The sequence below is a fragment of the Aulonocara stuartgranti genome (genome assembly GCF_965226115.1).
Source record: "Aulonocara stuartgranti genome assembly, chromosome: 12".
NCBI lineage: Eukaryota > Metazoa > Chordata > Actinopteri > Cichliformes > Cichlidae > Aulonocara > Aulonocara stuartgranti.
In genome coordinates this window covers 17,323,327-17,350,853 of record NC_138948.1, presented here as the reverse complement: position 1 = coordinate 17,350,853, position 27,527 = coordinate 17,323,327, and the positions used below count along the sequence as shown (strand labels likewise).

The 27,527-nt window shown below is 39.0% G+C and overlaps 1 protein-coding gene across 4 annotated transcripts; it reads right to left on the bottom strand.

Annotated features, from left to right (window-relative positions):
* Positions 1-106: 106 nt before the first annotated feature.
* Positions 107-27,527, bottom strand: egflam (EGF-like, fibronectin type III and laminin G domains). 4 transcript variants are annotated; one of them, XM_082553792.1, is made up of 26 exons: positions 26,942-27,527; positions 21,398-21,507; positions 17,703-17,789; positions 17,503-17,529; positions 17,144-17,261; positions 16,902-17,037; positions 14,295-14,461; positions 12,155-12,229; positions 10,903-11,015; positions 10,553-10,800; positions 9,760-9,947; positions 9,486-9,586; positions 9,307-9,407; positions 9,015-9,159; positions 8,019-8,208; positions 7,110-7,235; positions 6,464-6,707; positions 6,259-6,370; positions 5,534-5,650; positions 5,101-5,281; positions 4,814-4,837; positions 4,530-4,608; positions 4,304-4,447; positions 2,200-2,283; positions 1,772-1,875; positions 107-1,672 (listed from the first exon to the last, which is right to left on the bottom strand). In XM_082553792.1, exons 1-26 carry the CDS (start codon positions 27,045-27,047, stop codon positions 1,521-1,523), a joined length of 3,279 nt encoding a protein of 1,092 aa, XP_082409918.1. In that variant the 5' UTR covers positions 27,048-27,527; the 3' UTR covers positions 107-1,520. The 4 variants fall into 4 exon arrangements, with proteins under 4 accessions (XP_082409918.1, XP_082409919.1, XP_082409920.1 ...); XM_082553793.1 differs by lacking the exon at positions 4,814-4,837; XM_082553794.1 differs by lacking the exon at positions 12,155-12,229.

Here is a 27,527-nt window from a genome sequence, read left to right as displayed (position 1 = left end):
TACAAGCCCGAATAAGCATACTTTCCAAAGCGCCAACAATCAGTTTCTAGTCACATAACAAAGGATGACCTCTTGACACACCTCTTTGATGCACTTAATTGTCTGCTTTCATTTTCAGGAGTACATAATTAGGGAGACATTAAGGCTTGAGTAGTACGTTTTCTTTGTGTGCACATTCATTCGCGATGTCCGTCTTACTTCTCTCATTTTGGCTATGCACAGGTCAGGCCTAAAGACTGATTTTACATTTCCTGCCCTCACTATCTGACTAGTACGGCAGCATCAATTTAAAGTTAAAGCTTTAAATGGACATTTAGACACAGCATCCGGGATCATACACATTAATATTTTTCAACGATCTATGGTTATTTAGCTTTTAAAGTCAGCCGGTACATACTACATGTTCTGTACAGTCAAACTATTGTAATTATTCTGAGGCTGAAGTCAGCTGATGCCGCTGACATTCACAGTCACATGGTGATTTCATTAGTTTTGCTTCTTTTGAAACACTTTTCATAACGCCAGGATTAGCATCACAGACTTTCTTTAAAACAAGGGGATATCTCTCGTGGGAAAACCAGTGTTTTTTGACAACAGTGTCTTGGTTTTGTGGGAGTGACCATCACAAGAATAGATCATAAGATGCAAATGGAGTATTCCCAGAATGCCCCTTTTAAAGGATAAAGTTCAGGCATGAAGAATAAGGAGATCAATCATTTTGATAATATAATCAAGAGTTACAAGCAACAATTCAAAGGCTGATGTCCACAGCACTGTGGTTTGTGTCAGATGACAGCAACAGTATGTCACACATAATTTACTGAGGATTTGATCTGCCTCACCATATCAGCGTTAGACTTTCATGTTACTAACATCTGGGAGATCAAAATGAAAGACCAAGTGAACTAAAAGAAGAAAGTTAAAACCAACATTTTGTGTAGCTGACGTATTTACCCTCCAAAACTAGAAACGTTGTTAAAAACTGACATCCATCAGATTTTAGAAAATATCTGTCTACAGACTGATAAGACATCACGAACAAGAATACAAATGCCACAACAACAAAGACAACAGAAATCCCCTAGAACCAAAACCAAAATCCTCTAAAAGAAGTTTATCTCTGCTCGCTGTTCTAGGTCAGGTTCATGATGACTTTTGATCCCTTGGATCACTTGGTTCTTCCAGCAATCAAATAAGGATTTACAGTAGAAAAAAAGAAAAGAAATAAAGATACAAATAGAGTCATCCAATGAAAAAGTCCTTCAAAGGGTTGTTTTTTTTTAAAGATCCTCATCAAACATAACACTTTGCTTTTTTCTCCCTCTTTTCACAAAGTACTTGTGCTTTCTAAAAATCCTCTCAGGGTCATCAGATCTGAATTGGTACAAAAACAAAAACACAACCACATATTATAATTTAAGTTTTTACTGATTTGTTGCTGGTAAGTGAGCTTTAAGATGACAAATCAGATGATTCGGTTGGAAAATCTTATCTTAATCTCAATCTGCCGAAGTCATTCACTAGTTGGAACAGGTATTGATGTTCTTGCCGTCAGCAGCATCCTCCACCAGCGCTAAGTGATAGTCCGTGGACAGTGTGAAGTGGGACACGCAGCCCACCAAGCCTCCAATGTACTGTCTGTTTGTGTGAAGCGCTATCTCCTTCATGCCACCTCAAGACAAAGAACAGAGAGAGCGCAAACATACAGATGTGAAAATGATCTCTTAATCTTTATCATTTTACGGGTTTAGAGATTTGAGGTTTCACTTACCAACATATAAGGGTCCATTGATATTAAGTTGTCTCATTTTACCAGGCGCCCTGCCTGTCTTTGCCCCGTAGTCATCTACAGTCAGCTTTCCTGACTGGCCATCCCTGAATACAGTAAATCAGTTAGTCAAACTGAGAAACTGAACTTTTAATTTGTGCATAACATTTTTGTTATATATAAAAATAAAATATTGACCTTAGATTTTATATTTAACACAGGGATTGAAAGGTGATTTGCGGTAGCAAAAGACTGTAAAGAATGACCTACAACTGCTACTTCTACCGGATCTGTTGGTTTATAAATGGTATAATAAGGCTATAATGCAATATGTTATTATAAAGACTAAGAGAGGCAATTTAAAGTAAAGAGCCACAGTGGAATGTGATCAACATACTGGATATCCACTTGACAGGATTTCATGAGCTTACCTCACAGCTTTGACTCTGTGCCACTTTCCATCGCTAAAGGTCCCGTTGATGACAATGTTGGCTACACCACTGCCCAGGTTGTAACTACAACAACATGGAAATGCATACACGTACAGCAGACTGCAGTGGAATTACATTTTTATGGTACAAGCCTGATTAATCCTGATTCTCTTAGTGATCATGGTCCTCACACAGACCTTTTTTTTGTTTTTAGCTCTACCTCTGCTGAGCACGTACAGTGGGGCAAAAAAGTATTTAGTCAGCCACCGATTGTGCAAGTTCCCCCACCTAAAATGATGACAGAGGTCAGTAATTTGCACCAGAGGTACACTTCAACTGTGAGAGACAGAATGTGAAAAAAAATCCATGAATCCACATGGTAGGATTTGTAAAGAATTTATTTGTAAATCAGGGTGGAAAATAAGTATTTGGTCAATAACAAAAATACAACTCAATACTTTGTAACATAACCTTTGTTGGCAATAACAGAGGTCAAACGTTTACTATAGGTCTTTACCAGGTTTGCACACACAGTAGCTGGTATTTTGGCCCATTCCTCCATGCAGATCTTCTTGAGAGCAGTGATGTTTTGGGGCTGTCGCCGAGCAACACGGACTTTCAACTCCCGCCACAGATTTTCTATGGGGTTGAGGTCTGGAGACTGGCTAGGCCACTCCAGGACTTTCAAATGCTTCTTACGGAGCCATTCCTTTGTTGCCCGGGCGGTGTGTTTTGGATCATTGTCATGTTGGAAGACCCAGCCTCGTTTCATCTTCAAAGTTCTCACTGATGGAAGGAGGTTGTGGCTCAAAATCTCACGATACATGGCCCCATTCATTCTGTCCTTAACACGGATCAGTCGTCCTGTCCCCTTGGCAGAAAAACAGCCCCATAGCATGAGGTTTCCACCCCCATGCTTCACAGTAGGTATGGTGTTCTTGGGATGCAACTCAGTATTCTTCTTTCTCCAAACACGACGAGTTGAGTTTATACCAAAAAGTTCTACTTTGGTTTCATCTGACCACATGACATTCTCCCAATCCTCTGCTGTATCATCCATGTGCTCTCTGGCAAACTTCAGATGGGCCTGGACATGCACTGGCTTCAGCAGCGGAACACGTCTGGCACTGCGGGATTTGATTCCCTGCCGTTGTAGTGTGTTACTGATGGTGACCTTTGTTACTTTGGTCCCAGCTCTCTGCAGGTCATTCACCAGGTCCCCCCGTGTGGTTCTGGGATCTTTGCTCACCGTTCTCATGATCATTTTGACCCCACGGGATGAGATCTTGCGTGGAGCCCCAGATCGAGGGAGATTATCAGTGGTCTTGTATGTCTTCCATTTTCTGATGATTGCTCCCACAGTTGATTTTTTCACACCAAGCTGCTTGCCTATTGTAGATTCACTCTTCCCAGTCTGGTGCAGGTCTACAATACTTTTCCTGGTGTCCTTCGAAAGCTCTTTGGTCTTGGCCATGGCGGAGTTTGGAGTCTGACTGTTTGAGGCTGTGGACAGGTGTCTTTTATACAGATGATGAGTTCAAACAGGTGCCATTCATACAGGTAACGAGTGGGGGACAGAAAAGCGTCTTACAGAAGACGTTACAGGTCTGTGAGAGCCAGAGATTTTCCTTGTTTGAGGTGACCAAATACTTATTTTCCACCCTAATTTACGAATAAATTCTTTACAAATCCTACCATGTGAATTCATGGATTTTTTTTTTCACATTCTGTCTCTCACAGTTGAAGTGTACCTCTGGTGCAAATTACTGACCTCTGTCATCATTTTAAGTGGGGGAACTTGCACAATCGGTGGCTGACTAAATACTTTTTTGCCCCACTGTAGCTCACTACCCCTTGATGGCATCGGCAGTCATACTCAATTATTACTGTCCTTCTTGTGCACAATTTTTTTTTCCATTTGTGTTTTATGACGTTTTTTGCCCAGCGCGAGAACACAGAAAGGGCAAACACATGGCATCTAGAATTTACACTTTAACTAAAAACATTTCTTTACAATCCAGTTACATTTGATTAAGAATTATAAGATATCATAACATATTTTACTGTTTTTATAGTGCCGTTCATGTTTTACAGTGATAAATACCTGAAGATGAGAGCGCCATCTTGAAGACCCATAGAGAGGAAGTCACTGTTGGGTCTCATTGGACTGTCTCCTCGCCAGAGCAACAATCCGTCTTTAGCTGTGCTCTTAAAGCGCATGAAAAGGCTGGATCTGGACCCAGATACTCTGTAGAAAGATTGTAGAATGCACTTCATGAAAAAGCTAGAAATTAAAAAAAACACACACACACAGGAATTTCCCCACCAACCTTTTAAGGATATCTCTGTTGTCATAGGTCAGGTAACTTCTTCCGATGAACTGTGGAATCTCTATGGCTTCAGTAACAGCTGGGAAGAGAACAAGAACTCCTTTCATATCATCACAAGGTGGCAGCATCAGCACGTGTCAACTTATGTCTACAGCTAAGAGAAAAGACCAAATCTGATCCTGCGGTGGAAAATGTGTGAAGGGAAAGAAATCTTACGTGTTTTCCAAACAAGGAAAGAAAATTAAAAAAATATCTACTTTTTGAGATCAGAGAAGAAGACTTACTGTTCAAACAGTAATTCCCACACTCTGTTCCATGAAAGCATTAAAGAGAAAAAGTAAACTTAAGGGACTAAGTTTCCTTGAGAAAAAACTGTCATATTGGTGGATTTAAAACAGAAAGCATTATAAAAAATAAAACTAAGCACAAAATATTTCATGTAGCATGTAAAAACATCAGCATATTTTATTCTTAGCACCGTGTGAACAGCCTGCTGATTTCTGTGACGTGCACCAAATTGCACATCAACCGAGTTCATCTGTCGATGAGAACAATTCCACATGCAACAGACCTTTCTGGCAATGCCTGCCGTCGTACCCTAGAGGGCAGTCACACTCATATTCATCCCACTTTGGCCTGCAGGATCCTCCATTGGCACATGGACTTTTCACACATGGGTGTGCAGAATTGGCTACATTAACTCCACCAGCAGTTGCAGTTGTTATAGGGATGGTGCGATCATTGAGTATTAGCTGAGGGGGTGAAAAGAAAAGAGCACAGAGAGGAAAAGGACAAAATGAAAGAGCGCGACTGTAAAAAAAAAAAAAACCAAACTAAAATCAGACACCTGCCACAGTAGCTTGGAGATTGTACGCAGTATACATCATATATAATGTAATGCTGCTGTGTCACTCTTGATGGATTGGAAATGACTGAGTAACAATCTAGCAAATATAACTGTGTTGCAGATCACTGATGTTGGCATATCTAAAAAAAGCAATCACCTTCTGAATAATGCCAGTGAAGGGTTTTATTACACCTGCTGTCCGCTTGGTTTTATCGTACTCTGGCACGCCGCCAATATAGAGAGGTGAGCTGCAGTTGATCTGAGTGAAAGCTCCCTGAAACATAAATACAGCAGAGAAACAGGTGAGTCATGTCAAACCATTCATCCGCACGTCCACTTAAATAAATACATGTTTTAAAAATCTATAACTCTGGATGTGTTTCGCTTGGTCAAAAAGAGCCTGATATTTTTCTCAGGAGTTTAAGAACCAAACCACAGCTAAAAGGTGATTAAGTGTTGCACATTCAAGAGTTGACTTTGACAGGTGATTGTTCTAATACAAATGTCACTTAAACATGTTTTAGAAACTAATAAGGTGTGTGCGTATCATGCATTGAGGTTTCTAATGTCATTAATTCCTGTTTTATTTTGAAATTCCCCAATTCTGTGTATTTCAGTCAGTTTTACTTATTGTATCTGGTTAGTTTCCCACCAGCTGTGTGCATTTTTGGCCACTTGTCACTTGCCTCTCATGTATGAAGTCTACCCTGACTATAAAGACCTCGTACTTATACTTGCTTCTAGTATCTTGTGGTTTGATTCTTTCTCCCGTTAAACTATAAAGTTGAGTTTTTTGTGAAGTATATTTTCTATAAATATATTTATTTTCTAATAATAACATAACATAGTTTTTGCAGATGGTTCTAATGGACTTTAATGTACCTCAGCAATCCCCTCCATAGGTCTTTGGCTGTCCACCTGGAGGATACCACTCTTTGCTGTACGTGATACTCTTAGCTCATGCCATGAGTCCAAACTGATCTGCTCCTCACTCCTGAAACACACAGTAACACACATTTAGTAAATCTAGTTAGATAATGTAAAACCAATGTGAAAAGAAGATTCGAAACTTGGCTCTATCCAGCACCTTATGACAGCTCCTCCAGAGCCACAGTCAAATCTGAACTCTACATATCTGTCCACCAGGTTTATAGCAAGGAAGTCCCCGCTCCCTGCGTCATCACTGTACAGCAGCACTCCATCAGGGGCTGACGGCTGAAACGTCACCTCAAACTCAGTGAAGGACAGGTAACTCTGTGAGGACTGAGGCCATGGGATGACGGCATATGAAAACACTGTTTCATTGAAGAGCGGCGAGGACAGTGAGAAACCTGAGGAAAAGGAGAAAAGACACAAGAAAATAAGTAAATGTAAAGAAGAGGAAAACAGTTGCTAACAACACAATGAGATTGTAGGAAGAGATATATCAAGGAGAGGAAAAAGTGAAAGGCTATTTTGTGTGAAAGGTGGTCTGACATGCAATCAATCCTTCTACCGCCATATGAGAAATATTTCTTACTTCAATCGATTTTCTTGGCATTTTCTTCAACTGCTGAGTAATTACCTTGAAAGGTTTATGTGACAATACGTGGAAGTCAGCAGGTAAGAAGAAACGGCAGGGATTTTATTTTTCCTTTTTTCACAGCTGTTCAAAACTCTCCTTGTAAACTGGATGCTTATGTGCGCGCTTTTGCAGGTGTGAGGGGGGGAAAAAGGGGAAATGGTTGACTCACTCTCTTCACAAAGTGCTCCTCTGAAGCCAAGTGGGCACAGACAGATGTAGCCATCAGCACGATTTGCAAAGCAGACTCCGCCATTGGCACAGCTGACCAGGTCACACACATTGTCACTGCACTCACCTGGTACATTAGGACAAAGCCAGCATATGTACTCTGCATATGTTTGTACACACTTACAACATAAATACAGTTTCCATGACTGCATTGTTCCTAAAAGTGAGCAGGAGTACAACACTCACACAACACGCACAATCAAAATATATGAGTTTTTTTTTTTTTTGTTTGCTTGCTTGTTTTGTATGAATGGGGTATATTTATAAATAAAAAAAAACTTTCAGTGATTTTTAATTTCTTGCAAAATTTATTTAATATTCTTACCTCATTCATAAATTCATGTTGTGAAAAAGTCCTTTGTGTTCCATAATTTGCCAAAAACAATCTGCTTCTTGCTTCAGTGACATATTGGCTAAAACCCTGTTATTAAAAAGCTATTTTTGTCTGTCGCTGTGACAGAAAATTATCTAAAATGGCAACAATTCCTTTCTTATATCACTGGATTTGTCTTTTTTGATAATGTCAGATATTTTAATGCTCTCATTATACACCACGACATGGTCTGCTTTCATTTTTTCTTTTAAGCAAAGTGAAATGGTGGTGTGATGAATAAACACTGTCATCCATATTCAAATTATGCCCACTAATGATTATAGTTATTTACTGTATGCATGAAAACCAAACAGCCAAACTCTAGAATTACTGTTCAGCTACTCAACCGAGCACCAAAACTTCAGGAGACCTAGTGCACTGTGGGTAATATGGATAAGAGCCAGGTGCCACTGGCAGCGGCCACATTAAAATAACATTCATCACTCAAATTCTCTCACATCCTGTGTGCTTCCTTACCTATATCAGCTCCACTCAGAGCACTGCCCAGGGGCCATGGCCTGATGTCTGTAGCCTTATTGTTGATGGTCAGACTCTGCATGCAGCCAACAAAGCCACGATTTGTCCCTGTCGCTTTGACCAGCCAGTAAGCGCTTGGAGATCCACCGACATGCAATGGGGAGCGGAAGGTGATCTTACTATACTGACCCTAAGAGGACAAGATGAAGAAATTAAAACCTCTTTATTTATATTTTAAGGATAGTCTGACCCCTTGTAAGACAATATTTGACAATATGCACCAACAGTTTTGGTGCAAGTAGTTACAGGAACCAACTGGTTATCCAGATGATGAAAGTGTAGCACCTTTAAACCTCTGGGCAATCACTTTTATTCGCACGGTGACTTTACAGGTTGCCTGGTAGGAGTTTGACTCGGACATATTGCCAACATGTTGCAATCAACATTAGTCAGTCTGTGCTAATGACTGCAACTCATCTGGGGCAAGTCTCTTTGCAATGGTGGACTCAACTGTCTCCAAACTGGTTGTATTTTGGTTATATTTCTATATAAAAGCAAACCTGCAGAGCACTTGTGTCAATTTACCATCCAATTTACCAAGAATGCAAGCAGTTAATTTGAGTTTCTGTGCATCTAGATGGAAAACACAAACAGAGTGCGTGTAATAGCCGACTTGATCCCATTCGATAGCCGACTGAGCAGACTGATCGCCGTCTCTATACACCAAAATCACTTAACAACTGACTGCAAAAGGTTGCAGACCTGGTCCCTGTCTTCAAAGCAACCATTGCAAAGACAACAAGACTGCAAGTTCACTGCACACAACTGCACTAATTTTAGTAGAGTTGCAGTCTCCAGCCACTGACTGACTGTAGCATTACACCTGACTGATGAGACATCTTGTATCAGTATGCTTTAAATCACTGTTTAACTTAAAATATGTTTTTAAAAAACAAAAAAACAATTTGACATTTTTCATTTTCTTTGTATTATAACCTGTGATCGTCCGGATATGGGTGTGTCGTTGTCCATACGGAGCCAGCCACTCATGCCATCTCTGAAGACAGTTACTGTGTGCCACTGACCGAGAACAATGCGGCTCTCACTGACTATCTGAGCTGCTCCTGTACCACAGTTAAACCTGCAGAGACAAGAATCTAGCAGGTAAGCATCATAGCTACAGACAAGGAAAAATCCCATCTCTAAATCTTATGCACCCTACAGTGCACATTTATTTCTTTTGATAAACAGTACATGATAGCTAATGTTATTCTGACATGTTCCTCACCTGTAATGAAGCTTCCCCCGAACCAAAGCCAAAGAAGTAAAGTCTCCACGGCCATGTTCATTCTCTCCACAGTACAGCAGCAACCCATCCTCAGAGTCTGCCTGCACCAAAGAGAAACCGTCTGAAATCTATTTTAATCACTGATAGAAAAAAAAAAGATATGAAACGTGATATCTTACCTTAAACTCCAAAGTAATCTGAAAGGTTTGATAAGAGTTTTTTAAGGGTTCAAAGGTCATGTGAGAGTGGCCATGGAATCTGGGAAACTTCACTGATAACGCTGAAGGAGGACAAATGAAAAGAAAAATCATGACAAATGAGAAGTAAGAGCACCCATGGGTTGGAAGAAGAAAAGGCCACTTCTTGCAACCTTGACAAAATAGCCACTACACTATCAGAGCACAGCTGACATAAAATGTTTTTAAAAAAAAGAGATTCAGAAATCTTTCTTACCCTCAGAGCACGTGTCCCCTCTTCGTCCAAGGTTGCAGTGGCAGCGCGAACCGCCGCTTTCGTAATCAGTGAGACAGAAGCTGTCGGGCGGACACACAGTATCATCACAGCTCAGGTCGTACACACGAGGTACCTCGCCTTTCCAGGGGGACGTGGTCGTAGTAGAAGTGGTGGTCGACAAAGGGATGCTTTGGAGGATAAAAAGAGAAAGAAAGATAAGGAACTTTAGTAATCTGTTGCTAGTTGGGGTTACAGTAACCTAAGAGGCAATGTTTTGTCGTGTATTTACACCTTCATCAGGTATGTCTTCTAAAGGTGGCATTTGATTGTAAATTGTTCCTTTTTTGCTTGAAGGAAAGGAACAAACAGCAAAAAGCCCAAAGTGCTCACCCAAAATCAACAGAACAGGGGCCAAGCCACCATATATAGCTGCAGATAATGACATACAGTACATCACAACCAGACATGTGTGACATTTCACTGCTCCATTCGCTATCTTTATCAAATAATTAAGTATAAGAGCACAAAAAGACATGTTCTAGGTAGCTAGTAAGGGGGGGAAGCAGAAAGCCAGGAGAGATGGAAATATAATAATCACAATCACAGACTAAGGAGAAAAACTGTGAGCATAAGAGCAGTAAAAGATTTATTTTCTGTTCACGAGGAACAATCTATAAGTGGCTAATTTTGCCTTTAAAAGGTTTTGAAATCTCATCAACAACAAGAAATTACAAAAAAATCCTTGATGGAAAACAGATATTAAATTAAATAATCATTTTAACATCAGTCTTACCTGGTAGGGGTGAGTGGGGCAGTAGTTTTGGTCTCAAGAGTGCTACTGGGCTGTGAAGTGACTGGGAAAAGCAGATCTGTAAACTCTGAAAAGATGGATGATGTGGTGGTGGAAACTGGTGCAGCTGTAACATTTGGAGGAGTCATGGTGTTCATACGGTAAACAACATTTCGACCAGATGGGGGACCAGAGTGTGAACGAAGTTGGGACTTCCTGTTGTCCTGACTTATACCCGGAAATGGCTTCAACTAGGAGAGAAAAGAGAGAAAATCAGCGAAAAAAAAGTGAAGTGAGTGATAATCCAACAGAAAATAGGGTTGCAGTTTAGCTCTGGACTGTAAAAAACACACCTCTTCAATGAAGATATCATAATCAGAGTCATCAATGTCAAAGCCATCTTCATCTTTGACCCGAGGATCTGTGATGTAACTCCCATAATCACCGCTGCCAACATCTGATGCACCTGTTACAGACACCACAGAGGAATATGACTTGATAATTATTACAAAAGAGAGCAATGAGTACAAAAGGACAACAACAGGTTATTAGGTAAAACACAAATCATGAATTCCATGCAGTGAACGCAGGTCAGAGAATCAATGAGCTGGAAAAGCTGAAGACATGAAAGCGGGATTGCAAATATACAGTAAAGCTCAACTTCAATCTTTATTTTTTGTACAACAGATAATTTGACTCTTGGAGAAAAGCTCAATATTTTCCATCAGTAATATGAGAAAGTGAAATGAAATATATTCTAGACTCAGACACAGTTTAAAGCATTTTTCTGCTTTTATTCTGATAGTTATGGACGGTAATCCATCCATTATTAGTAAAGTATAATAAATACAATGCATCTCTTGGCCTAGTTCAGTCCAACCACAATCACTGCTTGACTTTCCATTTTGTGCTCATTGACATAGATTTTCTGACTTTCATGAGCTATAAACCATGTAATAAAAATTTCAAAAAGAAATGCTTGAAATCTTTTTCTTTATATGCAATGAAAAAGAAGCATATGAAAGTGAATATTTTTCATTTCTTTTCGCTTTTTTTATTATTTGTTATAAACACGTTCTCCATTTTGCTCTTTCATTGGCTTCTTTTTGAATACGGCAAGTTGGTGTTCATAAAATCACTGAGTCTCCATTATAAAATGTGTCAGTCATTTTGCATGAACACAGAGGGCCACCAGTGGTTTCTTTCATTATATATTTGCAGGATCCAGGGGTGCCTATTTAGCTCAGTGGGTTGAGCAACAAATAGCCTTAAAGGCAACTTCAGGTGCCTGGGTTTTATTTCACTCTCTGTCCATCTTCTCCTGTTTGCTCTACTGTCCCGTCATAAAAAAAATAAAATAAAATAAAATAATAAATATGTATATTTGCAGTCTCTTTCCCATGTATGACAGTGATGGTACAGTTAGTTGGTAGCAACAGTGAATAAGATCAAAATGACAAACAATAACGGCGGTTTCACGGCAGAAGAAGCTCTGGTCTTTGGTTATGACTGTGACAAAGGGGCAAATGTGATCATACTTCTCATATTATGATGATGATAATGGTGACAATAGTAATCCAGCTGATGCTAGCCCAGTAAGTCTACCTGTTAGTCTGTACCGAGGCTGCTGCACCACATACTGAAAAGTGTCTCCTCCGTTCAGAAGTCTGCCATAAGAAGCTCACAGTGTGCAAAGACAAAGCCAGACAGTAAATACCTGGATTCCAATAAAACCTGGGAATTGTTACAAATTTATTTCACAATAGCAATAAAATACATGTAAACTTGAGGTGGAATATAAATCAGCTTTTAAGATAATCAATATGCATTTTTATATTCGTATAGAGCTTCATGATGTCTTTTGTACACACTAGAATGGAAAAGCAAACAAAAACAATATGTGCATGTTCAACATAGCACACACACACACACACCCATCCCTCTTACTCTGAGAAAGCTTAATCTTAGCTTACATAACCACTGCTCCCCCTTCTTCTTGCCCTTCTCCCCCCTCATTCCTCTTAACTGTGTAAATGTTGAAAATGCTGGAATCTGAGGGATAAAATCATAAACCTTTGTGTATTGCTGTGGAGTGATTATGCACAATTGAAAAAAAATATATATATATATATATATATATATATATATATAAAATTTATTGACTATATCGTTCACGAAACTAAACAGAAAGAAAACTTGACTTTTAAGTGTGAAACAGTGCCAAGATTTAAACTGTGATTAGCACAGCCTAATGACATTAAATCCACTGAATAGCAAGTGCTGGCACAGAGGCAGGGGGGATGCCCAAAAAAACCTCTCATCAAACTAATCTGCTGTTGTGTAACAGTCCCCCTCAAACCATACCACCCTGTTTCTAACCACTCTGACCACACAAACAAGAACTGCTGCAGAAAGAGCGGCAAAAAAAGTATGTCAGTCAGTCAAGCCTTCTGCTCACTGGAGCAGTGGTGCATTGTGTGCATGTGTGTGTGCATCCATTAGGCATGTGCATGGGCAGAGAAGGGGTCTGGCATCCCATCCTTAATCCTGTCTGATGAGACTCGGACGTAACCCGCTTTTATCCCCTGCTGAGAAGCCACGCTTCTCTAGACCCGCAATTTCTGTCGGTCTGCCTCTGCAATTCACCCACAGCATGGTGTTCGTGTAACTTTCCTTCGCATCATTCTTAACAATGTCTTTTTAACTGAATCTGTCTCCCTGTCTGCCGCTCCTGCACTGTCTCTCTGAGGACTTAAGGCTCTTGTTTCAATCAGAGCAGTTTACAACAATCAGACAGCTAACACAGCGTTGGAAGCGGTGTCGCCCGCAGGTCACAGAAGAGAAACCTGGATAATGTGATTGTGTTTACATGGCTGTTTAATTTCAGTAGTTATAGATGTAAAAAGCTGAAGCCCGACATGGACTGCAGCTCACACTCACCCATACAAGCGTAACGCTATGCCCATTAATCTCTAGGTGAATTCATCCTCGATACGTTTGACATTATTATTGCACATTTTTGTGTGTCTAGCACATACACACCTGTATGAATGCGTGTGCGTTTTAATATCAATCAGCTCCTTCCATCCCCCCAACCCTATCTTGCCCCCAGCAGGAGGCTACATCAAAAATAATAATGTAAATGACTTTGTTGCGGCGTATCTCCATTATCCAAGGCTTTGGTCACAATACCCACTGACACACTGCCAGGTGCTGTCCTACATTCAACCTGCACACAGTGTTTCCATGCCAAAGCCTTACCAGAGGTAAATCATTTTTACGTCACATGAGGTTTGAGGAGGTTTTGGCCTCCAAAAAAAAAGCTACAAACAAAAAAAAGCTACATTTTTAAGAGATTTGAAAAATATTTGCGAATATAATATATTGGCCAGTTTCATTCAGATCCGTAGACTCACGCACCGTTGGTCAGGAGATAGAGTATGTTAATAATAATGTGTTTAACAGTCATCTGTAATGTTTTGGTCCTTTGTTACATGATTTACTATTGCTGCACACCGCTGAGAGAATTTCACTGACTCCACAGGAACACTGGGGTGTTTTGTAAATCATGAGGATTAGTTTGGTAATGCAATAATATGCACAGTCTGTTTTATTTAGCGTGGGTGTATTGTTTAAACTATACTGAAAGAGAGCTTGTTTCAAAATGTGGTTTTAAAAAGAGTAATGAGGGCGCTTGGCCACCACGACATAAAACTCTGGCTCAGATATCAACATTCGGCCTTACCGAGCGTGCGCACGGGATTGTTGATAGGACTGGGTGGGCTAACTCCGTGTTTGTTGACCGCCCTGACAACAAACTGGTACTCTGTTTCTGGAAGTAACCCTTTTAGAACCATGGAGTTAGTCTCAATGGGCTCACGAATGTATGTCCACTCTGTGTCCATTTCAGGCCTGAGAAAAGAAAAGACAGGCATAAAGATACAAATATAAGAAGATTAATTTGACACACATTTGATGTTTGATAGTTTCAAAGACATCAATTATCTTTTTTTTTTTACTCCTCAGTTATTTTGTCTTTTAGAAATCAATGAAAAAAATGGTGATTACACTCAAAATCTCTCCAAAGTAATTGTTTTTAGAATGACGGTATGTTTTTGTGAGGGGTCAAAACTGTGATGTAATCTTCCACTTGATTGTGTTGCCCCTAATGAAAAAAAACATCTATAAGCAGCGGCATGGAGTACAGTGTCAAGATTGAATCTGAATAACTAAAGTTGTAAAAAGAGTTTCCAAAGAATAAAAAAAGAGATTATTTAACTGATTATTTGTTTCATTGTTGTTTTTGTTCTTGTTGTACTACCACTCTGGACATCCTTACATTACAACATTTTTGATTATCGTAAAAGTCATGAAAAAACTAAAACAATGAAGTCCTGAACTTTTCCTTAATCTCCAGCTTCCTTTCTTTGCCTGACTCAGGCAGCCTGGGGCCATAACTCTCTCTTGAACAGAGGCATCTTCAACAGCAGCTTCCACTCTCTTCAGTGAGGCCTCGTTTGATGTAAGGGGGGAGAAAGATTTGCTTCTGAGATGATCCTTCTGTGTTGAAAATCTCCCCGCATGCAAACACAGACACTTATTCTTGTCTGCTTGCTCACAGTAAGTGTTTTTCAGCCCGCCCATCTCTCCTCTCTTTGCTCATTCGCGGGGTGTTGATTCTGCACCATGAAGGGCGACACTGCTGTGTTTTTTAAAGTTTGCTTCCTTTTATAGCTTTTAAACTCTTCTTTCTTTTATGACTTGCTTTTAGACATGTCTTTTAAATACCATCTGATATTTCACAGGAAAAAAAATATCTGGCAAATCATCAGACAATTCGAGACAAATTATTTCTGACCTCAACTTTTTTGGAAGAACACTTGTCTAGACATGGGAGGTTCTTTATCTGAGTGCCTCTATGTGTGCGTGCGTGTGTGTGCGTGTGCCTGAACATTACTAAACAAAGAATGAAACTCATTCTTTCACATGTCACAACTGACCCTTATGTCAAAACACAAAAGCTTACACTGAACAGACAGGAAAAGCCTCATGAAAGTCACTGTGAAAGAGAGCTGTGTGTGCCCTGTTTAGTTATTTGAATCTGAGTAGGTGCAGATCTCTACATCCGTTAATGCAAACCAACTGAATTTTGTTTGAAATATGGTTTCTTTTAAGATAGTGCATTATTAGCACTCTGCTAGCTTTCAAAACTGTTACTGATTAACAGTGTATATTATTGATCTATTTCTAGAAGTTAATAACTTCTAATAATGAAAACATAGTCCAATTATTTACTATTTTAAAAAGTGTACAGATGTTGTCCTGTGTCCAGCGTCTGCTTGTTCCTTGTTGAGAGCCTCAAAAGACTGAGGGCTGAGGAGTTGAGCAACTTCAGGAAGCAAATCAAAAAAACTGAAAGCTGGGGAAACCACTGTCCTAAAAAAACAAGTGCAAGCAACAAAATTTGATTTTACTGAGAATCACTTCAGGTTGCTTTGCAGCACTGTAGTGGCAGTGACTCTTTCAAAATCAACTCAAGGTATCTGATTAATTAAATCTGCAATCAGAAGCTGCTGTTTTTACATTTCAGCCCATAGAAGGATAAAACACACGGGGAAAGAATGAGAGGTTGTGGTAGCTATGTTTTGAACCTTTTAAGCAGTGTTTTTTAACTTTAGGGTGGACACCCTGAGGTGTTGTAAGATAACTTCATGTAACTGGTGTGAAGTAAAAGCATACAGCTGGGTAGCAGGGAAAGTGCCTGGCTAAATGTTAGATATCAGCGCAACAGGGTTTGTCATTGCTGGTGTACCTGAAAATCAAAAACACATTTCACATTTGGTTTATAGACATGAAAGTCAAGTTGATCTTCTAACACTCCTAGCAAAATGGAAAATAAGAAGATTTTGCAGAACTGTCCTTTTAGGTCTGCTATTTTCCTCCATGACGACAACACTCAGTCTTAACTTGTTAAGTGCATATGTGAGCTGATTTTTAAGTGCTTGCATAAATTGCTTTTGCACCAATTCCACTCAAAAAAGACCTTCTAGTGCTGAAGTCGACAGCTGTACAGCACCGTAAAATTACTATTCCTAAAGTTGGAACTGCTGATGTTATGGAGGATGCAGTTTGCACAGTCCGTTTGCCACTATTTTTATTTTATGTAATGTTCAGCTCTCAAAACTGTCAGAAAAAATTGGCTGGTTTTCAAAAGCGAGCAAGCCAGAACTAGCTCCAAACCAGCTCTGGTGTTGTGTTGATGTAAAAGAGGTGACTGGTGTTTGTGCTGTTGCGTGTGTCCTATGTATTAACATCAAGTCAGCAGTGATGAAACCGGTCAGTTCTGACTGACCTGATGTAAGCCACCAGGAAGTGAAGAACAGGTGCGCTTCCATCGCTCTCGCCTTGCTGCCACGATAGCGCCAGCTCTGTGTCGGATACGGCCATGACAGTGGGCTTGGAGGGGGGTGAAGGGGGCATGCACATTTCTAATGCCAGGGGAAAAAACTGTAGTCAGCGAATGGTGTAAACGAATTACTGTAAAGCTACTGGCATCGACTGTAAAATGATCTCCGTCTACTCACATATTCTTACCCTGTGAAGCAGTGCCGATGTCTCTGGGCATGCTGGGTCTTCCCTCCCCTGCCCAGCCATATGCTCCAACACTGACTCTGTAGTTAGTGTTCACCTTCAGGTTACTGATGTCCACATCCTAGAAGGTGAATGTAGGAAACCGTTAAGAAGCAAGGCGAGGATGATTAGAAAGAGAGAGGGATGAAATAGAAGAAAAGAAAGCAGGGATGACATTATTAATTAGGGATTTTCTCAGCATCAGAGCGGAAATAATATCAGGTTCACAAATAAATGTCAGTCGTGACAATAAAGCAGGAGAAGCGTATAATTTTATAGAGAAAATGCATAATGTGGAAAGCAGTGGCTAGCACGGTACTTACAAAGCTTGCTTGTCCATCAAATTGTCCCTTTGAAAAAGAAAAAAACAGATGTTTGCAGAAAATCACGGTGTTATGACTTTAATAACAAGTTCAAACTGCAACATCCATTCAGGTTTCCTCTAAGCAAATTCCACATTGTCTACAAGTGACTGCTAAAAATGCAACGCCTATTACAGGTGAATGTATCTTTGGATACTAACAGTAGTCAGCATGTCCAAGCTGAGCGGCACCTCCATTATAGACGCGGTCCCTACTGTACGGCCATTCTTCATCTCTGTGTAGAAAACCTGGATGATACAAACATTCATAAAATGCAATGAGTTTTTGGTTTCTTTGGTTTTTGCCTTTCCGTTTTAAAGACATAGCAACAACAATGTCAAAAGAGGGATCGCTAGAAAAAATTTATGAGGAAACTGAGAAGACTGTTTGTAAACTTAAAACAATTGGCCACCCCGCATGTTTATGGGGTAGCTCTGTAGTTGACTAATCCTCTTAGTGAAGACATATGGTCAAAAGCAGAGCACACGCAGTCATACTGATCCACAAATTGCTAATGGGCGACTCAAAACAAAAACAAGGGAAGAAGGAAGGAAGCAAGGGTTTGGGTTGTCTTAGAGTATACCACATTCAAAGAGAGGAAAAACTAAAATTATGACTTGTGTTACAAAAGAATCTCTATCTGTTTATTTTTTGATGACTTTCTATCAGGAGCTGAGCAACCAAAAAGCAGCACAGGTACATCTCAGTCCCCTGAAGGTCTACATCAGATGTTACCATGTTATCATGTTGCCTAGAAACCATCTACAAATGGGCTAAAACGAAAGATTTTATATGAGTTATCTATCTATCTATCTATCTATCTATCTATCTATCTATCTATCTATCTATATATATATATATATATATATATATATATACATATATACACCTTATAACAGCATTGTTTCATTGTAATTTTATGACATTTTACATACTCAAAATGTAAAATATTACCTTTTTTTTTTATCTAAATCAGATATTACAATGTCGTATTCCCCAACAAGCACAGACCAATGGGCTGAGAATGACCTACTCTTAGTATTGATGCACCTGCAGTGCCTTATAAAAGTAGCGCATTGTTTTAATTTCACAACCTTAAAATCTCATTTAAATCAACACAAACTGGATATTGTGATATAAAATGATATCACTTCCTTCCTAAAATTACTTAACAATGATATAAAACAACATGTATATAATATGTATATATAATATAACAGGACATGGATACAGGCATGTACTGGTCGCTCAATAATAAATAAAATTTGCAGTCAGTCGATTTTATGTTAAAACTTCCCTGCAACTTTTTTTTGTTCATTACTGAACGGAAACTGAAAGAAGCCAGGCCGACTTTAAAAAGTCATATCGTGGAAAGGGTTCCACCCCAAAACCAGAACTTTCAAATATCAATCTAGTGCTCAAGGCTCTCTTAGTGGGCAGTGAGATGACAGCACTTTAGAAGCAGAAAAAAGAAAGTGGGGGACACTCATGCCAGTGGTGTGCAGAAGGAAATGGAAAAATTTTTCAAAGGAAAAAGAGAGACAATTTGATTTGTGACATATCAGAGAATTTGTTCTTTATGTTTGCCAGTTTGAAAAACCTTTCTATGCATTTTGAAAGGGCTCTTGAAAGAGTTATGTAAGTCCACTTCTCTTGGTTTTAAACAATTTTTTTTCTGGGACACTTGGACTCAAAAAATAAAAAATGGTTCAAACTAGAAAGAAGTCCTCTACAATGAAACATCCATATTCCAATCAAACATAACAGGATTTCAATTTTTATAAATAAGGTAGCTAACATCTGGCTTAAGACTTTGCTATGAAAGATATGTAAAATGTTTCATTTCACCAACATTAAATATCTAGCTACTCTAAACTTGTGATGCAACTTTGTTGTATGACTCATTTCATAAAAACATTCACCACCTTCTACTCTTAAAAATCAAAAGTTCAGCAGAACATGAGAATCATTTGCTATTGGATGCTAATGGAGCAGAGCAAACAGAGCAAAATGAAGCAGCTGAGAGTTTAATAAAACACTAAGACTATGCTGAAAGATAAAATGTGCAGATGTAGTCTATCTGATTAAAAAAGTAACAAAGTCTTTCAGCTGCTTCTCCTGCCCCATTCAGACATGTACGCCTTTCCTTTAATCTGACAGCTTCCCCCTTTATGTATGAACTTTTCCATATGTATGTCATTTTTCCAATAAAATTGTGACTCCTATCTAACACGGTTGAACCTAGTGACATTAACGGACAGGAACGCGCAAGATTGCATTTGAGTTGTTGTTATTTGGCCCAATTTATAAATAATAAAGTTTACAAATAACATGTATGTCCTAGAAATAAGACAATTTCATGTTGATTAGCTACTGATTGGATGTGATGTTAGAAAACAACAAAGTGATACAAGGGTGTGAAAGCTCCATTCACATGGTCTATAGGCTGGTTGGTGACCATCTAGATACCACTGGTAGCAAGTGACTGTTGAAGGGTGATGACTGTCGCTATCTACTTGATGTCTAAAGCTGCAGCCATGCAAGCCAGGAGAATCACTTGTTTCTACGGTGCTAAATGTGTATTCTGCAACTGATTGGCAAGTAGTTGCTGCAGGTTGTTGTCGGTTGTTAGTGTGAAATCAGTTGCAAAGAAGTGTATGGTGCTGCACCAAAACTTCCATGCTATTGCTTTACAAACACTTGCAAACTACTCTTTAAGTCGTAGTTAAACTGTGAAAAGTGCAGCGCAAACGAGAAACGCTCTTCTTCTACACTCCCTATTTTTTATTTGTTGTTGTTTTATTTAACCTTTAATTAACCAGGAAAAATAAACTTTTGAGATTAATAGCATGTCCTGGCCAAGAAGGACAGTAGTCAAACATAAGTTGGATAAATTATTAGCACATATCCATATATATATACATCCAAATCTACACACTGGTTAAGTACAGGCAAAAAATAGAAATAAAATACAGAAACAACCAAATTTTATAAACTTCAGATTCAATAAAAAAATGTATAACTTGGAAAAAGTAATTTTCTAATGCCAGAAATAAAGGTAATAATATTAAAGCAAAAGATTTATACCCTGAAATAACTGCCACCAAGTCATTTGAAATTGCTCTAAATCCATAATGTGAGACCAGTTTCTTAAGTTTTATTTGATTCGGCGGCTCATTTCTGGAGGAACGAACTTGAATACAATCTGAATGGTTTTTGCTGTTGTTTTTTTAATTCAGTGTGACTCTATGGGAAAGACAAGGAGAAAACTAGTCACAAGGGGGTTCTTTACAACTGATTTCAACCAGTGACACCTCCACGTCTCAGCTGCTCAGAGAACACACATCTTTTGCCTGGGATCAGGCAGGTTACTCAGGCCTTGGTTTTTCAGTAGTTTGCCATCTTTTGGTGTAAGAATTACTAACTCTATGCAATAATATATGTTAGTATATCAATTTAGGTAAACTTCCATATTAGTACTTCAGGTTGATAACTGGTTCCAAATCTGTCCTCTCTATTGGTTTGGCACTACCACCAGTTCCTTTCATCATTGCTGATATTTTTCTGGCAGTTGTGCATTACAAAACAATTATGTGTAACCGGTGGAAGTTTAACTTTTGCCCCCTCTCCCCCCAGAGTAAAAGTACAATGCAAATGCTAAAATTGCGTAAACTGTATATTTGTAATGTGGGACTTGATAGAAGAATCCGACCTATAAGCAGGAAGAATGCTGATACAAATATTTAAAAAATAAAATAAAATAAAAAACCCTTACCAACATACCTAGTGACATAATGTAATATAAAAGCTGAAATATTGCTTCAGTTGTTAAATTACATTATGTGTCTCTAATTACCTTATATCCAGTGATGGTGCTAACATGTCTCCGGGGCATCTTCCATCGTACACTGAAGGCAGTGCAGTTGATTGTCTCCAGCTGGATGTCTAATGGAGGACTCAGGCGATCTGGTTAAACAGAGACGACACACTTAGTGACAGATATAATCAGTAAGGGAAAGAGGAGATATACAAGGGAGGAAAGTACAAGTTTGGTTGTATTAGAAAGCTGTGACCACCTAGTTTTGGACTTAAATAATGTTATACCAGATACATTATGGAATTATTTTGGATTTCATTACAAAGAATCTTGATGTCCTGCTATCAGCACGGTTCAGTAAGTGATGAAATGTAATTTACAACATAAACCTAAAGCTGCTGAAATAAAAATTTTCATATTAAGCATAATTCCAAAATTCACTTTTCTGTTAAATGTATAAACAAACAAATCGATGAAGAAATATCATCATCAGTGTGTTATTGTACAGTACCCTCCCTGTAGGTGTGATTTGATGGGCTTAGCAGCCAATCAGGCAGATATTTTCATCAGGAATTGTTATAGACCAAAACTCAATAAACTTAAATGTAACTATTTCAGTTACAGTTACACTGTGGCCAGAAGCAACACTTCAGATGAACATGAATGCTGCTTCGTGTCTGCTAAATCATTAGCTGTTTAGCTAACATGCTCACCACAAAATATCAGTGTTGTGTTCTGAGGCTGTTTCCCAGTCTTCACATCTACAAAAATGTTGTAATGCGGATTTCAAATGTGATATTTTAAATCTTTACTTAGTACTTTCTACATGTTGACAATGCACACCATATTTTTAAGAATCATAATTACAATGCTTGTTATAATTTTTGATCAATAAATCATTAAGGTAAGCTTGAAGACCTTAGTAAAAAGCCAGGATTTCATGGATTGTTATAATAAAATAATAACAATAAAGTGGTACAGAAATGTTTTTTCTGTGTTACTATTCAAGCACTTGTTTGTTGTTTTTGTTTTTTGGAGAAAAAAAAAATACAGAGGATTTCTTGCAAAGTGTGCACCATTGCCTAACCTCTGGATTGGTGCTTTGCTGCCAGTTTTGAACAAAATAAAGTCTCTTGCAACATATTTCCCAACATTTAGTCTGGAAAGAAATTACACTCTTTTCCACTTGAGTGCATTTGAGTGGTGAAAAAATGGACCACTTCTAGCTTATAATATCAACTGACTCTGACTTCACATGTCATTTTTTCATGGTTCTAGATACTACAAAGGCATGTAATTGCCTTCCCAGTGTTCAGCTATGGCCTTAAAACACAGTACTTAGAAAAGTTCTTAAAAGAGCAAGAAAGAGCAGCTACGCAGCTGTCGATCATTAGGACTTCTACTGGCTTCTAATGTCCTGTGACGTGACGTGGAGAAGCATGAGAAGACAGCAATGTTTACAGATTCATATTCGGACACTTTTTTGTCAAAATATTTGTATATAGTGAATATTTGCCATAAAAATGCTAAATATTGCTGTACAGCACCTCAATATTTTATGATGTATTTTAGTGTGCTTGCAGATAGATTTCCCTCATTAAAAAATATGAAATGCGAGCGTTTGGTTCAAAATCTCAAATATTAAAAATATTAGCCACAATTTTTCTGTCTGACTGACAGTTTGTGCTGGCTTTTACAGCTATAAACTGGTACTGAAATCAAAGAAACATAAATATAGCAAAGCAGAGTGCTGTAAATTGAAATCCCATGTAGAAACTCTTTTCCACTGTTCCTGTATTTTCTTTCCCGTGACTACCCTTTTCTCCCTCTCAGGATGACCTTACTCCTACCCACTTCGACCCTCTTCTTCCGTCATCTCTTTTCCTTTCTCGCACCCTTGTCTCTGCTCTTTCACCTGAGTGGATAATGAAACATGTCAGGTGAATTCCCTGATCATTTATCTCTCCCCAGGGGTGTGTTCCAAGCAAACACATGGGTGCGCTGAACTCACAGATTTCAGATAGAGATAGAGAGAGGGGTCTCTGTGAATCATTAACTGTATGTCTGAAAACTTACAACAAACTACATGATGGATCGATGTGACTTTTAATACCTTTGAATGAACTGCTATGAAACTGTTATTGCACTTAATTGTGTGTCGAGAAAAGCTTGATATAGCCACCTGACACTCATGGTGTTTATAGCAGTTACTATTTGTCTTCCATGCAACACTAGCCTGATTTTTTTCCCTTTCAAACACATAGAGGTTTGGACTTTTTAAAAAAAAAAAATGAAACACTATTACGGTTAATATTTAAAACCTTGCTGTGAAGCAACCTGCAGAGCCTTTCTGTAAGATGCCATTCAGAAGTGCTCTGCAGCATGTGTAAGTCTTCATCTCTGGGCACATTCACGGCTACTCAAGGTGCCTGATTCAGCGCAGAGAAGCTGTGTTAAAAACACTCAGCACCGACTCACACAAACCTTGACAGTTGATTTAGCCAAAATAACCACTCTGCAGTTCAAGTGGCCGAATCGTTACTGTGCCACTTGTGAAAGAGGATTTATGGGTGTCTGGCGTGTGGTCCTCTCTGAAACTAATGTTAACAAAACAAATATTGATCAATCATATCTATATCGGAGATCACATTCGAGTATGGCCAAACGTTAAAGACCTCAATGTCTACAAACTGCACACTCTCACTGTCTCTTGATAAAGTAACAGACTTGCTTCTTATTAACATATTTTTTAATGAATATGCATAATAGTAAAATTTCCATTTGAAAAGCCAAACTGTTGCTTTCAACCTGAAGACATGGTGAAGTTCAAAACGAGCATCAGAATGGGGAAGAAATGTGTTTTAAGTAATTTTCTGCAAAACTGTTGATATACGGGGATTCTTTCCTGCAGAACCGTCTTTAGTGTTTACAGAAAATGATACAAAAAAAGAGAAAACATTATGTGTGCAGCAGTTCCCTGGGTAGAAATCCCTTGTTGATACCAGAAGTCGAAGAAGAATGGCCTGACTGCTTTGAGCTGATAGGAAGGCAACACTAACTTAAATAACCACTCGATTCAATCAAGACTGAATGGACAACATGAACAATGAACAAGCCTGAAGTAGATGGTCTACAGAAGCAGAAGACCACACCAGGTCCCACTCGGCTTTGATTCTCACGACCTTACCAAAATGGGTCAATATAAGATTTGGAAAACTGGTTGCTTGGTGTTATGAGTTTCAATTTCTGCTTTTACATTTGGATGGCAGGGCCAGAATTTGGTGTAAACCATGGGTAGGCAACTCCAGGCCTCAAGTGTCGGTGTCCAGCAGGTTTTAGATGTTACCCTTGGTCTACACACCTGAATCAAATGATTAGTTCATTACCGTCCTCTGGAGAACTTCAACATATGTTGAGGAGGTAATTTAGCCATTTAAATCAGCTGTGTTGGATCAAGGACACATCTAAAACCTGCAGGACACTGGCACTTGAGGCCTGGAGTTGCCTACCCCTGGTGTAAACAACATGGAAACATGGATACAGCCTGCCTGGTTGGCTGGTAGCAGTGGTGAACTAGCCATCTGGTGGCAGCATCCCTTCATGACCACAGACATAATGGGATGTATTTTCTTATGGCTGCTTCCAGTGGGTTAGCACGCCAAGTCACAAAGCTCAGATCATCTCAAACTGGTTTCTCAATCATGACAGTTACTTCAGTGTGCTCAAATTACCTCCGTAGTCACCAGACCTCAGCCCAGTAGAGCACCTTTGGGATGTGGTGGATCAGGAGATTTGCATCATGGATGCAGTCGACAAATCTGCAGTAACTGCTATAACATGCCAATATGGACCAAAATCTCTGAGGAATGTTTCCAATACCATGATGCATCTATCCAGTGAAGAATTAAACCAATTCTGAAGGCAATAAGCTCCAATCAGGTACTAGCAAAGTGTAAATTGGCTGGTAAGTGTATGATATCAAAGTTTCCATCTGTCGCATACAGTTAAACCAGCATATCCAGCATAAGTTAACACTGTTTATTTTAAGTCCAAACTGTACCATGCATCACAGCAACATGTGACTTTCCTCAGTTTCAAATGTGTGAATATAAAGTCTTTTTTTCATGTGCTACAAGATCTAGTGCACTTTCAAAAAGCTGCTTTCATAATATTTACTCTCACTCAGTCAGCAATTATCAAATCTTATATTCAGATATTTTCTTTCTGAATAAGCCACCTATTCCCTCTGATTATCATCCAATTATGAAGAAATGCAGCTCTTTTCAGGTATGAGCCATTCAGAGATCATTTTTAGTAAGACACAGGCTTTTATGGTTCTCTTCAACAAATCTAAGGGATAATTACACAAATCTTTTTCCAATTACTAAAAAAATCAAATCAAATCTAATGCATGTGTAAGGTGATGGAAGATGTTGGAAAAAAAATGGGGAAAATGAAAAAACAAACATTTTCACTTGTTCTGTTACTAATGTGTATTTTAAGAGGGGGCAAAAACTGTCAAAATCCTGAAAAAGAAAGACCACCTGGATGTCATTCATTGTGGACCCTTGCTTTATTTTTAAGCTTGAATTTAAGTGTTTTCATTAAAGACAGATGTGACTCATGTGGACACCGAGTCCTGTTGACATTCCCCCCTCCCTGAGAATGAGGTCTGAAAGACCTCAGAACAAAAACAAGTACAATTGTCACTAGCAGTCATGAAGACAGAAGTAAAATCATTCTGTTTTTGGCAGTCTAAACTGTGGTGAGTTTATTGTGCTGACAGACAGATGTGAAAGTCAGTCTGCAGTGGCCTGTGGGCCCGTAAGAGTGAGGGCGGGAGAAATACAAGAGTCAGACAGAGTGACAGTGAGAGAAAAGGGAAGTGATGGAAAGAAAACGAAAAGGAAAGAAAGGGGACCAAAGCAAGGAAAGGAAAAAGAAGGACAAAGAGTGAGGGAGTGGAGGCTGTGCGCATATCATGAAATCAACATCCAGGGATTTCTGTCCAAAGGACACATTGGCAAGTTTAATGATGGCTGCTCCAGTAAAGCTGAAGATTTCATTTTCTTTCATTCTATCCAGCTGACATATTCTGTAAAACTTGTAGCCAGCTTTTATCATCATAAAGTATGCCTTGAGAGGAGAAATTTCCATTTTATCTGGTTTTACAGTCCACACCATAAATATTTACTTATTTCTTGCTCTTCAGGCACTGTTCTTAAGCATGTGTAATTTGAAATTAAATAGCAGATAATAAATTCAAGTAACATTTATCTTTTGTAATGAAACTAGGTTTTTTATGAGTATGGAAAAATATGAAAGGGATAGGTCTCTTAGGGACATTAAAGTAATACTAAGATATTATGTGTGATGGAAAAAACTTTGCATAAAATTGTGTAAGGTTAAAGCAGACTTAACGTTACTGGTGTAGTGCAGCAAACATGATGAGCACATACAAATACTGTGATTACATCCACAAGGCTTCACTATAAAGACCAACTTAAAATAAAATCAATAATGATTAGGCTATTGTTATAACCGTAACACCTTGTCGGAGCTGGTTTTAGCTGCAGAACTTACCAGACCTTCGAGCATTTGATCTTCTTGCACAAAAGCAAACGTTGGCTATGCAAATTGCAAAGAAAAGTAGATACAAAAGACTTCTTTGTTTGCACTTAGATTCCATGTCTTGTTTTGGTCGAGATTTTCAAAACCAGTGACCAATGTTCATTTTATCACACATTCAAACGCACATGTAAATGCAGCTAATCCCGTCGCTGATAAAAGTTTTCTTAAAAACAAACGTTTTTCATCCAAATTTTGGGGACGAACGCCATCCAAAGACGTGCAGGGTATGTCCGAGAGGAGAGGGCATCTACGGTTTGACACTGATAAGATTACAATCTGCAAAAGATCAGTGGGAGGGACACATTAGCGGACGGACGGGCAGCCACGGTGCTCTGACAGGCGCTCTGACAGACGATGGAGAGGGCTGTTCCGACAATTCACGCGTAATGCGCACAACTGAACGGTGGCCACGGTGATTCTTTTTTACTGGTGGAGATCCATTTCCTTTCGCTCCAGTCCAAGTAGTAGACAACAAATAAGATGGACAGCGAAGTGCAAGAACGTAGGGCCATTTAGAGCTAAGAGGATAATAAGCGTC